This window comes from Sinohyriopsis cumingii, chromosome 8 (assembly GCF_028554795.1).
Source record: "Sinohyriopsis cumingii isolate HCF-2022 chromosome 8, ASM2855479v2, whole genome shotgun sequence".
Classification (NCBI taxonomy): domain Eukaryota; kingdom Metazoa; phylum Mollusca; class Bivalvia; order Unionida; family Unionidae; genus Sinohyriopsis; species Sinohyriopsis cumingii.
In genome coordinates this window covers 80,152,334-80,166,400 of record NC_142968.1, presented here as the reverse complement: position 1 = coordinate 80,166,400, position 14,067 = coordinate 80,152,334, and the positions used below count along the sequence as shown (strand labels likewise).

General features: G+C 34.5%; 1 protein-coding gene across 5 annotated transcripts in view; it reads right to left on the bottom strand.

Annotated features, from left to right (window-relative positions):
- LOC149793957 (endothelin-converting enzyme homolog) overlaps positions 1–14,067 on the bottom strand; it is a 125,572-nt gene that overhangs the window by 46,720 nt on the left and 64,785 nt on the right. For all 5 annotated transcript variants that reach the window (XR_016422910.1, XM_089967881.1, XM_089967883.1 and 2 more), the window contains exons 8-11: positions 12,342–12,431; positions 11,612–11,736; positions 6,981–7,200; positions 344–520 (exon numbers count right to left, since the gene is read on the bottom strand). Coding sequence is in view for 4 of the 5 variants with exons in the window: in XM_089967881.1 (XP_089824007.1) it covers positions 344–520; positions 6,981–7,200; positions 11,612–11,736; positions 12,342–12,431 (612 nt within the window). In the remaining variant the exon portion in view is untranslated. The remainder of the gene's footprint in view (positions 1–343; positions 521–6,980; positions 7,201–11,611; positions 11,737–12,341; positions 12,432–14,067) is intronic.

Below are 14,067 nucleotides of genomic sequence, written 5' to 3'. Positions count from 1 at the left end.
CTATCTGATGTACCTAACAGCAAACTGCCAAACCCAATCCCAGCTTTGATGCTGTCTATCTGATGTACCTAACAGCAAACTGCCAAACCCAATCCCAGCTTTGACGCTGTCTATCTGATGTACCTAACAGCAAACTGCCAAACCCAATCCCAGCTTTGACGCTGTCTATCTGATGTACCTAACAGCAAACTGCCAAACCCAATCCCAGCTTTGACGCTGTCTATCTGATGTACCTAACAGCAAACTGCCAAACCCAATCCCAGCTTTGACACTGTCTATCTGATGTACCTAACAGCAAACTGCCAAACCCAATCCCAGCTTTGACACTGTCTATCTGATGTACCTTCTCATAATACTTGTCCAGCTCTGCCTGGTCTAGAATCCAGTCAGGGTAACCTATATTTCTGCCAACAGCCTTGGCTTTTTGCTTGGCATACATCCTGGTCATGTCGTCCATCCATGACACTGCAGGTAAATTGTCCATGAAGGCCTTCCGCAACTCTTCAAACATATTCACCACCTGCAATTCAGAGTAAATGAAACTTTATATTAACTTATGTTTTGTTATGTTACATTATATTATGATATATTATATTAGGTAACATAACACATCTTTATTAGAATTATAATGTTATGTCATATAATTGGTATGCCATACTGTGTCATAACACTTAGAAGTATCAAATAGCAACATGAATAAATAATGCAGAGTCCTTTACACTGTGTGGAAAATAGATCTTAAAATCATGTTTATTTGATATTAAATTTATAAAACTAAAGTAAATCATGGCATATAATACTATTCATGTTGTTTGATAAATTCAGTGGCAATGAATACTTGTGTACTATCCTTTAAGGCATCAACTGTTCCAAAAACTTAATGTGTCAAGTACTGTGGATGGTCCAGATGTTGGCATAGAACAGTCTTTGCAGTGAAGGAGACAAAAACTTAAGAAAATGACCAAGTCTGGTTGAGCAAATACCTAGAGGCAATAAGCAACTATAGTAATGTGGTATTCTGGTTCCAGTTTTCATAAAATTTCTCCATCTGAGCACATACTGAACTCACAGATTTGTCCCTCTGTATAACATGTATTTAACCAAATCAAAACTCAATATCACATTGTTAATCCCCAAAAGTCACTATCTCAGTGTTAATCCCCATAAGGTGAGTATCTCAATGTTAATCCCCACAATGTGAGTATCTCAATGTTAATCCCCATAAGATGAGTATCTCAATGTTAATCCCCATATGGTGAGTATCTCCGTGTTAATTCCTACAAGTTCAGTATCTCAGTGTTAATCCCCATAAGGTGAGTATGTCAATGTTAATCCCCATAAGGTGAGTATCTCAGTGCTAATCCCCATAAGGTGAGTATCTCAATGCTAATCCCCATAAGGTGAGTATCTCAATGTTAATCCCCATAAACGTATATATCTGTGTTAATCCTCACAAAGGTGAGTATCTCAATGTTAATCCCCATAAGGTGAGTATCTCACTGTTAATCCCCATAAGGTCAGTATCTCAATGTTAATTCCCACAAGGTCAGTATCTCAGTATCAATCCCTACAAGTTCAGTATATCAATGTTAATCCATGCAAGCTCAGTATCTCAGTGCTCATATCTGCAAGTATTGCAATAAAAAATGTATGCATGCAAAATTTAATTTCAACTTTAACTCAGAGTTATGTTTTATGAATGCAGGACCTCAAAACACATTACAAATAAACATTATTACTTATTTTTCTTTTTTCCTTTACTGTGTGCTAGAAAACTGGAACCAATAAAAGGTATTTTCAGTTTTTTATGCATTTCACCACTTTACTGTAACAAAAGTACCCTACAGACTCACATATGTAAGTTTCTTTCCATGTAAAGGCACTTGTAAGATGAGTCCAACAGCAAACTGCAAAGACCCAGATCTGCCATCACATAATGCACCAGCAGATCTGGAGCTAAGCAGTTTGTTAGGAATAATCAGTAGAACAAACAACATATACCCTGATCTTCAAGTACACTGTGTGATGGTAGATCATGATCTCTGTTTCTGCAGCTGGACTTCACTTATAGGCAAGTACATATAGTCTGTAGGTAAAAAGCTTTTAAACTGATGGATGTGGATATAGTACTGTAGGTAAAAAGCTTTTAAACTGATGGATGTGTATATAGTACTGTAGGTAAAAGGCTTTTAAACTGATGGATGTGGATATAGTACTGTAGGTAAAAGGCTTTTAAACTGATGGATGTGGATATAGTACTGGAGGTGAAAAGCTTTTAAACTGATGGATGTGGATATAGTAATGTAGGTAAAAGGCTTTAAAACTGATGGATGTGGATATAGTACTGTAGGTAAAAGGCTTTTAAACTGATGGATGTGGATATAGTAATGTAGGTTGTTGTTGTTGTTGTTCTAGGGTTTAACGCCATTTTTCAGCACAAGATAGGCTATATATGGCAGCCAGTATAACTGGTGGAGGAAGAACCCTGGAAAACCCAGGGAAGAACCACCGACCCACGAGAAGCTACTGGCAGGCTTTCCCACGTACCCACGCTAGCCGAGCCTTGGACTTGAACACACGCAGACAGAGGTGAGATGGCAGTGATCCGGAACGGTGAGCGCTTTAGACCACTCGGCCACTTGGGGCCCCCAGTAATGTAGGTAAAAGGCTTTTAAACTGATGGATGTGGATATAGTACTGTAGGTAAAAGGCTTTTAAACTGATGGATGTGTATATAGTACTGTAGGTAAAAGGCTTTTAAACTGATGGATGTGGATATAGTACTGTAGGTAAAAGGCTTTTAAACTGATGGATGTGGATATAGTACTGGAGGTGAAAAGCTTTTAAACTGACAATTGTGGATTTTGTATCCTCAAAGTGCAGTGTGAAAGGCACTTCATCTACCATGCTTGAAAGCAATTTTGATGGTGGACCATTTCAAGAGGCGATAAGTTCATTAAAGTATTGCAAAGCACTGGATTTTCTCTTTGCCATTGTATGTGTCTAGGAAACATATGCAAACTTAGGTATAACAAAAACTGTTTATGACTTTGTTCACTATTTTTAATTCTGAACAAGAACTTTACCCTCAAAGAGATACAAGTACCCCTCACCAACAGTAGCAAATTTGGAGCAACCTACAATATTAAGACTGACATATAGAAAGATACCCAAGTCACTCAAGCCTGAAAAGAAAATCACAGTGACCTACTACTGGTATGAATGAGTCACTCTCCTTAAGTTCCATGCACATATTTTCCTGATTGTAGGTTAAATAAGATCCAAGACAATGGACAGCTCAAAATACAAAATTGATTCAAATAAGAAAGTTATGTTACATTAACCTAGTTACTGTTAAGTTACCCACCTTAAGATGCCTACACCTGTAAATTTCATGAGTGCAGGTAAAAGAAAGAAAAATGTTATAAAGAGTACAGCAGATGGAAAGATAAAAACAAAAAAGTCACTCAAAATTGATATTAAGTCACACTAGCCTAGTGATGGTAAGGTTGAATTACTCTCATAATCCATCCATACACCAGTTTTCATGAGTGTGGGTGAAATGTGGTCCATGATATTGAGAGTGAAGGAATGAATTGCTTTAAACTCCAAAGGAATTAATGTGTGAAAGCTAGGTTGAATTAACCTACTTTAAGTAAAGTAAAGTTACTTTCTTTAAAATGCAATCACATACTAATTTTCATGAGTGTTGTCAAGTAGGGACCAAGAGTGTGAGAGTGTAAAAAATAGAAAACTTAACAAAATTCACTAAACTGTGAAAACTGGTTCACACTGAACTACTTTTGGCATGGTTGAGTTACTTTTTAAATATATCTACACAAGCATTTTCATGAGCATAGGTGAAACATGGTCTAATGGAGTGGGTAATGAATGAACAACTGATAATACAATAGCTACTCAAGTTTGAAAATGTGGTCAAATTGGCCTAGTTTTGGTATCATTGCATTAGTTTCTTCTAAGATTTTCTCAAATAACAGTTTTCATTACAGGTGAAACAGGGTCCAAGATATTAGGGGTATGGGATGTAATGAACAGGTCAAAAGTTCAGGATAATGAGAGAGTAACAATCTGAAACAGAAAGTACAAAAGCCATTCAAGCTGGCAAATTAGGTCACGGTCACATAGTTTTAAAATGATTTAGTTATTTTCAAAGAGATGTATGTACATACCGATTCTCATGGGAATAGGTGAAATGGGGTTCAATATATTGGGGTGTAACAAATTAAACTACTAAAATGACCTCATTTTTATATGCTTGAGTTATTTTCATGAGGGAGGTTAAGTAGGTTGATATGGTGTAATGAATGTACAGCTGAGAATACAAAATCAATGAAATGTATATTTGGTCACACTGACCTAGTTTTTGAACAGATCAGCTACTTTCATCAAGATGTACCTACCAGGAATCTGGAATCCCTTATATATGCTGTAAATGTCCAACCAGAAAGATATTTTAATGTACTCCTGTCTGATATTTAGGGTTACAAACATAAATTTTATTCTTTTTCTTATATTTAACTGTACAACTATAAACCTGAATATATTTCAATTCCTTATCTGAGAAAAGATGCAAACTATGAAAAATCTTCATATAATAGGTGTCAAACCCCCTTGAATGTCAGTCATAATTGAATGTCAGTCATAATTGAATGTCAGTCATAATTGAATGTCAGTCATAATTGCTCCCTAATATTGACTTCACATTTCCACCAACGAAGCTGATTAAAGTATACATTGACATGAAGCGGCCCCAGGTGGCCATATAGTCTAAAGCACTTGCCATTACTGGTCACTACCATTTCAGCTCTGTCCAGGTCTACTATAAGGTATGTAATGAACACAGACAAACCTAAAAAACTTAAAAGGCAGCAAAAAGCAACTATGTTAGACAAAGTGTCAGCCAATAAAGTTATGACAACGCTGTTTCAAAATTACTATTTCATTGGGAAGGAAAATCTTCCAATAGACAGGCACCAGTCTCTAAATGAGCTGTGTCAGCTTAATGAGGTAATGACCAACTCTCCATGGTTCGCAGTGGATAGAAAAACACCACCAGAGGTAATGACCAACTCTCCATGGTTCACATTTGATAGAAAAATACCACACCAGAGGTAATGACCGACTCTCCATGGTTCACAGTGGATAGAAAAATACCACACCAGAGGTAATGACCAACTCTCCATGGTTTGCAGTGGATAGAAAAATACCACACCAGAGGTAATGACCAACTCTCCATGGTTCACATTTGATAGAAAAATACCACACCAGAGGTAATGACCGACTCTCCATGGTTCACAGTGGATAGAAAAATACCACACCAGAGGTAATGACCAACTCTCCATGGTTTGCAGTGGATAGAAAAATACCACACCAGAGGTAATGACCAACTCTCCATGGTTCACAGTGGATAGAAAAATACCACACCAGAGGTAATGACCAACTCTCCATGGTTTGCAGTGGATAGAAAAATACCACACCAGAGGTAATGACCAACTCTCTATGGTTTGCAGTGGATAGAAAAATACCACACCAGAGGTAATGACCAACTCTCCATGTTCACAGTGGATAGAAAAATACCACACCAGAGATAATGACCAACTCTCCATGGTTTGCAGTGGATAGAAAAATACCACACCAGAGGTAATGACCAACTCTCCATGGTTCACAGTGGATAGAAAAATACCACACCAGAGGTAATGACCAACTCTCCATGGTTTGCAGTGGATAGAAAAATACCACACCAGAGGTAATGACCAACTCTCCATGGTTCACAGTGGATAGAAAAATACCACACCAGAGGTAATGACCAACTCTCCATGGTTTGCAGTGGATAGAAAAATACCACACCAGAGGTAATGACCGACTCTCCATGGTTCACAGTGGATAGAAAAATACCACACCAGAGGTAATGACCAACTCTCCATGGTTCACAGTGGATAGAAAAATACCACACCAGAGGTAATGACCAACTCTCCATGGTTCACAGTGGATAGAAAAATACCACACCAGAGGTAATGACCAACTCTCCATGGTTTGCAGTGGATAGAAAAATACCACACCAGAGGTAATGACCAACTCTCCATGGTTTGCAGTGGATAGAAAAATACCACACCAGAGGTAATGACCAACTCTCCATGGTTCACAGTGGATAGAAAAATACCACACCAGAGGTAATCACCAACTCTCCATGGTTCACAGTGGATAGAAAAATACCACACCAGAGGTAATGACCAACTCTCCATGGTTCACACTGCATAGAAAAATACCACACCAGAGGTAATGTCCAACTCTCCATGGTTTGCAGTGGATAGAAAAATACCACACCAGAGGTAATGACCAACTCTCCATGGTTCACAGTGGATAGAAAAATACCACACCAGAGGTAATGACCAACTCTCCATGGTTTGCAGTGGATAGAAAAATACCACACCAGAGGTAATGACCAACTCTCCATGGTTTGCAGTGGATAGAAAAATACCACACCAGAGGTAATGACCAACTCTCCATGGTTCACAGTGGATAGAAAAATACCACACCAGAGGTAATCACCAACTCTCCATGGTTCACACTGCATAGAAAAATACCACCAGAGGTAATCACCAACTCTCCATGGTTTACTTGAACGAAGATTTAAAATAAACTGAACATCTGGATATCCTTTTACAGATCTCAATGGCATATATTTGGAAATCTGAATAATGATGATTTGTTGTAGTTAACAATGCATTTCTTACATCTGTAGTAATGTGATTCCACAATGTCTTGTGTATGTACCATTATGCACACACACACACACACACACACACACACATAGTTTAGAAGGGAAGGACTTGATGTACTCACATTTCACACACACACATTTGGTATAGAAGGGAAGGACTTGATGTACTCACATCTCGCTCTCTCTCTCTCTCTCACACATACACACACACACATTAGGGAAGGACTTGATTACTCACGTCTCCTTTGCTACTTTCTGCAAAGTTCTCCTGTACATAGAGGGCACCAGTGGCATATCCAAACTCATTCGTTTTCTGCAGGCAACGCTTCCACCTAGGTTCTAGCTCTGTAATTCCAGATTCTGCTTTATCCAGGATAAGGGATGCATCAACAAATGCATCAGGCATAAAGCCGATTGTGCTGGACAGGGCTTTCACAACTATGTAGTTTGCCAAAACTCTGAAAAGTATCAAAATCTTTCATTGCATTCGTCGCACCAGAGATTCAGCTTCATTGTATTCACTGGACCTGAGATTCACTGTAATCACAACACCTTAGTCTCAATGGATATGTATGTGTGCATGAGTTTTTTCTACTAACACTGCAGTCCAAATATATTTAGGTAAAAAAGTATGCAAAAAGATGTTAAATGGCATGAAAAACAAAAGCAAATCAAGTGTTCTACAGTTGCCCACAAACATGCATAGTAAATGGTTTTTACTTAATTATGTTAACAAGGTTTTTGTCAAAATGTTAAGCCCAAAAACATGCAAGAATAAATATATATATTTTCCATACTGGTTTGAAAATCTAATCAAATCATGTACAAAATAACAAACAAAGCCCACCTAATTTCATTAAATTTCATTTGTGCATGTTGGGTAATCTTTGCTTTACAAAGTTTTTGTAACCATAAAAAATTACAAAGTCAAAAATCATTCGTTAAATTTTTTAAAATTGAAACATTACTATAAAGGCCTGAAGTTTAATTGGGAAAACAAAATATTAACACAGATGTGTTTGTGTATCTGAAAAATATTTTCTTAAATGTGTTTACAGGGTTTTTGTCAAAGAGTCCAAGTCAGAAAAAAGTTAACAAATGTCATAAAATTGACAATAAGATAATTCACCAACCTGAGGGACAGGTCTAGAGGGATAGGTATCTAATAAGCAGTCATCAATTTTAGTAGTATTTTTTTTAACCTATCTTACTTACATGAAAATGGGAGAGATATACAAACAGACAGCACAAAACTACTGTCTCAAAGGAGGAGGGTGTGGTATCAATAGAGTTTGCCACATTTACTAATATGTAATATTGTAAACATTTACATGTCACAGTAAATGAAATGATCTACCCAATGGATGAATTATTTGGTACTTTCTCATTATACTGAAAGAATGTGCATACTTTGAGTTACATGGACCCCAAAAGGGATCATCCATGATAGAACGATAGAGAGAGAAAGAGAACAATTTGACAGCAAGTTAAATGCAAGTTGTACAGTCATCATGAACACAGTAGGTGACAATTTTAGTAGTTATGATGCATATAATGTTCCTCCAGATATAGTTTTTGTTGTCAGCAATTTTATCTAGTTACAGCTGCATATCAATATAGAACACTTTGGTCATATCAAAAACTTGTTCTTCTAAACTTGGCTTGGTGCCAGCCAAGAAATCCAATCCTGAATATCTCTTGACACATACATCTTGTAGGGTGACATGTACAAAAGCCTACTTCTAAAATATTAACAACAGTCTATCGAAACACAGTGCTTCAAACTGGGAACATCTCATGATGTTATCTGAAGCAAATAACCCACATACAAAGTTTAAACAAAATAGTAAATGTTTTAAAACTTATAAGCTAAGTGTTATTTTACATGCTTGGAAAGAGACACCTTCTATGCAAGGACACGAATGTTAACCACATCATAAATTGTTTTGAAACTGTCCCCATAAACTTTCACTCTTGCCAGAAGCTTCCTCTTTATAGGTACACATTTTGCCATCATATTTTGACAGGACTGACAGTACATGTATATTTGCTGATTGATCAGTACTTGGAAAGAACCATATGGCCATGGGTTTTCAATGTCATTTGTAGTTTCCAAAATATATGTGATTTAGTTCTACACGGTGCAGACCAAAGATAGATACACAATTTTACACAGCAATTGACATAACAATTCTGCAAATTAAAAAATGGTAATTTAATTCAATACATACATTCATAATCAGCTAAAGTTCAATTTTTTAGATATTTTTTTATAATGGTAGAGTAAAGTGTGATGGCAGATTTGATATGTTTGTATTTTGAATGGTATAGTAAAGTGTGATGGCAGATTTGATATGTTTATATTTGTAATGGTATAGTAAAGTGTGATGGCAGATTTGATGTGTTTGTATTTGTAATGGTATAGTAAAGTGTGATGGTAGATTTGATATGTTTGTCTGTATTTGTAATGGTATAGTAAAGTGTGATGGCAGATTTAAACAAGAACAGACTTAAAGACTTAATGTTTACTTCTTTAAATTATTGTCACCCTGTTTTTGTTTCGTAATTTCAAGGTGTTTGTTGCCTTAATGTTGTCGTTGTATATTTGTATGTGTTGTCTAATATTATAAAGCTCTGAGACCTTATAAAGATTAGGCACTGTACTAAGTCTGCATTATTATTATTATTATTATTATTTGAAAAGTCTGACTGCTTTGTAATAGCAGTGAAGTGTGATGCAGATGTGACAAGTTTAACTGTATTTGTAATGGTACAGTAAAATGTGATGTCAAATTTGGTTTTATGCTGTTTGCAGATGGATACAGAATACAAAGGTAACCTCCAGGCCAGGTCAACCTCAGTACGATGCTAGTTAATTAAAAACAATAATAAAAATATGCTTTTCTAGCTCCTTCATTTTTCCAAAGCTAATAAAGTTATGACAATGTTTAATTTATGATTTGTTGCCCTCCAGTACAAATTAGGTATGTTAAACTGATATGAAGTTCGTAGTACAGACTATAAAATGATCCATTGAGGCTTCAAATATGTCTGAACTTTCCATTTTTAGGAACAGACAGGAAAATCATATGGTTGAAGTGTATATGTTCCTAAGCCCATTCCCTCAATTTTCCTAATCTGACTACAAAATTAGCCAACTTAAATTTAAATCTAAATGGAGAAGCAGCAACAATGAAATGTGAAATACTTCACATGTTCTTTAGAGTTTTGAGTACCCTCATAGAAGAAAATAATTTTTTGTTCGGTTCCCATTCATGCCTTGATCTATAAAAAAACTATTATATCTCATACATTTAATTTCATTCTTTATCTCTTGTAACCCAATGGGTCCATAAATTGTGATATGGACTGTAGAGTCCACTGCAGGCTAGGAGTTAAAATTGTAATATTGCTTTATCCTGAAAAAAAAGTATCAATAGTCATTTGGTATAATATCGAACTACTACATGATTGTGGAGGGTCCTATGACAGTTTATGGACCAGTCAGTCACCCCAGAAAAAGTACACAGACTTAAGATTTACTTCAATACAAATAACTTTCTGGGATGACTGCCTGGTCCTTAACCAGAAAGTCATCAGCACAATTAAATTTTCTATGAGTAGTTTAATTGAATTTCATACCTACCAGGTTAATCTGTTCACAAGTATATGCAGTAAAATCATTTCTGAACAGATATCGTTAAAGGACACATGCTCATAAATAAAAACATTTATGAATGCCTTCTTAAGTTTACTCACATATATAGTGTTTATATAACTTTGGTGCTCTGGAAAGTTACCAAAACGGTCACAGTGGCAGCTAAAGCTGAGAACTGGCAATTGAAAAATGTCAACACGTTGCCATCTAACGATCTTCAAAACTACAAAGTTGCAACTAGAAAATGACATCAATACTTTCTCATTACAATGTATACCTCAAGTGATAAAACATTTGGCAGATGAAATTTAATTTATAACATAATCATTAATTTTATTGTGAGAGTGCTGCTTTCTACAATAAGTCACCATTTTTAGATTTGATTAGTCTATACATGACTGATGCAATAAAATCATAGCTAATAAAAAAAGTGGACAGCTACCATGGACACAGATACAACTAATTAATTTATTAAATAATTTAATAATTATTACTACCATACACAGATATGACTAAGGCTTATTAAGATGTTGTTGTTGTTGTTGTAAGGTTTAACACCATTTTTCAGCACACGACAGGCTATACATGGCGGCCAGTATTAATGGTGGAGGAAGAACCCGGGAAATCCCCGGAAAGAACCACCGACCCTCGAGAAGCTACTGGCAAGGCTTATTAAGATAAGTTATTATCTGAATGAAGTATGGTGAGTATCAACAAATAAGGAAATATGTATACATCGATTCATGTGCTATTCCTTTATATAAAAATGCCTTCCTAATCAACCAAAGTTTAACTTGCATGTATAGAGCCGTCACTGTTGATATTCTAGTGACCAATTAAAGCAGGAAATAACCTTGTTTGGTTAAGAAGCACCTGGTTGCTGACCACAGAAAGCAAGTGACCATTATAAATATTACTTTTACATAGGAAATTTACAGAGGGAAATTGGACTCACTATTGTGACCAGGTGAGAGCTATATAAAGGTGACTTTTGGAACAGATTTGACTGGTGATTCATTTGTGCAAAGTTTCTTTAAGTGACTTTTATCTGTCAAGTTGATCAGTGAGGGATTTTACCCAACCCCCAATGGCAAAGACATTTGGGAACCACATTTTACAAGATCCACATATATGGCAAAGATCTCCTGGAGTCACATAAGAGTCTGGTTGAATGAGACTAACGATATGGACAAAGACAAAAATTTACTTACTCTTTTGGAGTAGTCTTTAGGACATTCGCCAGTAAGGGAAAATATTTAGGAGTAGCACTCACTATCTCCTCTGATGAATTTATATTCTTCTGCAACACTGTACTCATAAACTTCTGAACATCCAGCTAATAACAGTAAAGTTATACTTGCTATTTATAAAGAATTTTCATGCTTACATTTTCAGATGAAATATTAAAACAAGCAAGAAATGAAAATAGAAACTAATTGTGGCTCATGAACAAATGATTATGGTTTCAATTGCAGGCATTCAATCGTAACAGATTGTTTCATAAATTCTTAAATGATTAGTTCTGTTAATAAAATAGAGATTGAAGATTGAAGAGATTGAAAATTCTTTAAAACTTTTTGACCCTTAAATCAATATAATAAAAATTCTAAATTTAACAATTTAAATCCTTTATTACAATACATTTTTCTTTCTTTTAAAAATAAAAATTCTTAAAGAAAATATGCCAAGTAAATGTGCATCACTTTTTCTGAAATTATTATCCACATTTTATCTTATAAAATTATTATTCACCTTTCATCATTTTATCTTACCTTCTGAGTGCTTTTCACACACACAAAAAATGAAAAGTAACTGTACTATATACACTAAGTTCTATATATATATATATATATATATATATATATATATATATATATATATATATATATATATATATATATATGTACTGACTGATATCAAGGATCACAATTTGTCCCTTACCCAGTCCCCAAATAAATCTTGTAGCTTCATTACAGTCATCTTGTGGTAAGTTTCTTTCGGGTCAATCAGTTCTTCATCAGTATAAAAAATCTGTAACATATTGAATCCGAGTTATTTTGCATTAGATTCATCAGGAATATACATGTGTGTGTGTGTGTGTGTGTGTGTGTGTGTGTGTGACTTTGTTCTTTGCAGGAAGGGGAACTTTTTGTAACAAAAGGAATTTTTTAATAACAATATCTGATGCCAATAGTCATTAAAGACATTTGTTATTTAATCTTCTGGCTGTAAAAAGATTCTTACATTTATCCTACATTATCCTACATTAAAAGATTCTTACATTTATCCTACATTAAAAAGATTCTTATATTTATCCTACATTAAAAGATTCTTACATTTATCCTACATTAAAGATTCTTACATTTATCCTACATTAAAGATTCTTACATTTATCCTACATTATCCTACATTAAAAGATTCTTACATTTATCCTACATTATCCTACATTAAAAGATTCTTACATTTATCCTACATTATCCTACATTAAAAGATTCTTACATTTATCCTACATTATCCTACATTAAAAGATTCTTATAGTTATCCTTCATTATCCTACATTAAAAGATTCTTACATTTATCCTACATTAAAAAGGTTCTTACATTTATCCTACATTATCCTACATTAAAAGATTCTTACATTTATCCTACATTATCCTACATTAAAAGATTCTTACATTTATCCTACATTATTCTACATTAAAAGATTCTTATATTTATCCTACATTAAAAGATTCTTATATTTATCCTACATTAAAGATTCTTACATTTATCCTACATTAAAAGATTCTTACATTTATCCTACATTAAAAAAGTTCTTACATTTATCCTACATTATCCTACATTAAAAGATTCTTACATTTATCCTACATTATCCTACATTAAAAGATTCTTACATTTATCCTACATTATCCTACATTAAAAGATTCTTATATTTATCCTACATTAAAAGATTCTTATATTTATCCTACATTAAAGATTCTTACATTTATCCTACATTAAAAAGATTCTTACATTTATCCTACATTAAAAGATTCTTACATTTATCCTACATTAAAAAGGTTCTTACATTTATCCTACATTATCCTACATTAAAAGATTCTTACATTTATCCTACATTATCCTACATTAAAAGATTCTTACATTTATCCTACATTAAAAGATTCTTATATTTATCCTACATTAAAGATTCTTACATTTATCCTACATTAAAAAGATTCTTACATTTATCCTACATTAAAAGATTCTTACATTTATCCTACATTAAATAAACAGAAATATCTGAGCAGAAAACAACAGTGGTTAAAGAAGCTGTTGTAGGGAACTCATGACAGGCAGAGGGGAGGGCCCTTGAAAGGAAGAAGCACTAGTAGGGAATTGTGAGCAGAGAAGAGGGCACTCAAAGTTGACAGGAAGAATTTTAATCTAGCTTGATCAGTGATATATAAACATCTTCTATATATCCATATACATTTTCTAAACACAAATGCAAGACTGACATAACCATATATCATGCACTACAGTGATCAACAATGTAAATAAATTTCATGCCCAAATCAGCCATGAAATAATCACTTTAAATCGTTGGGTACAATTGATAGCATTACAGATATTAACTCAAAAACAAATAATCTAGCAGGGTACGTCCTGGACTTCGCTAATGTTGCAA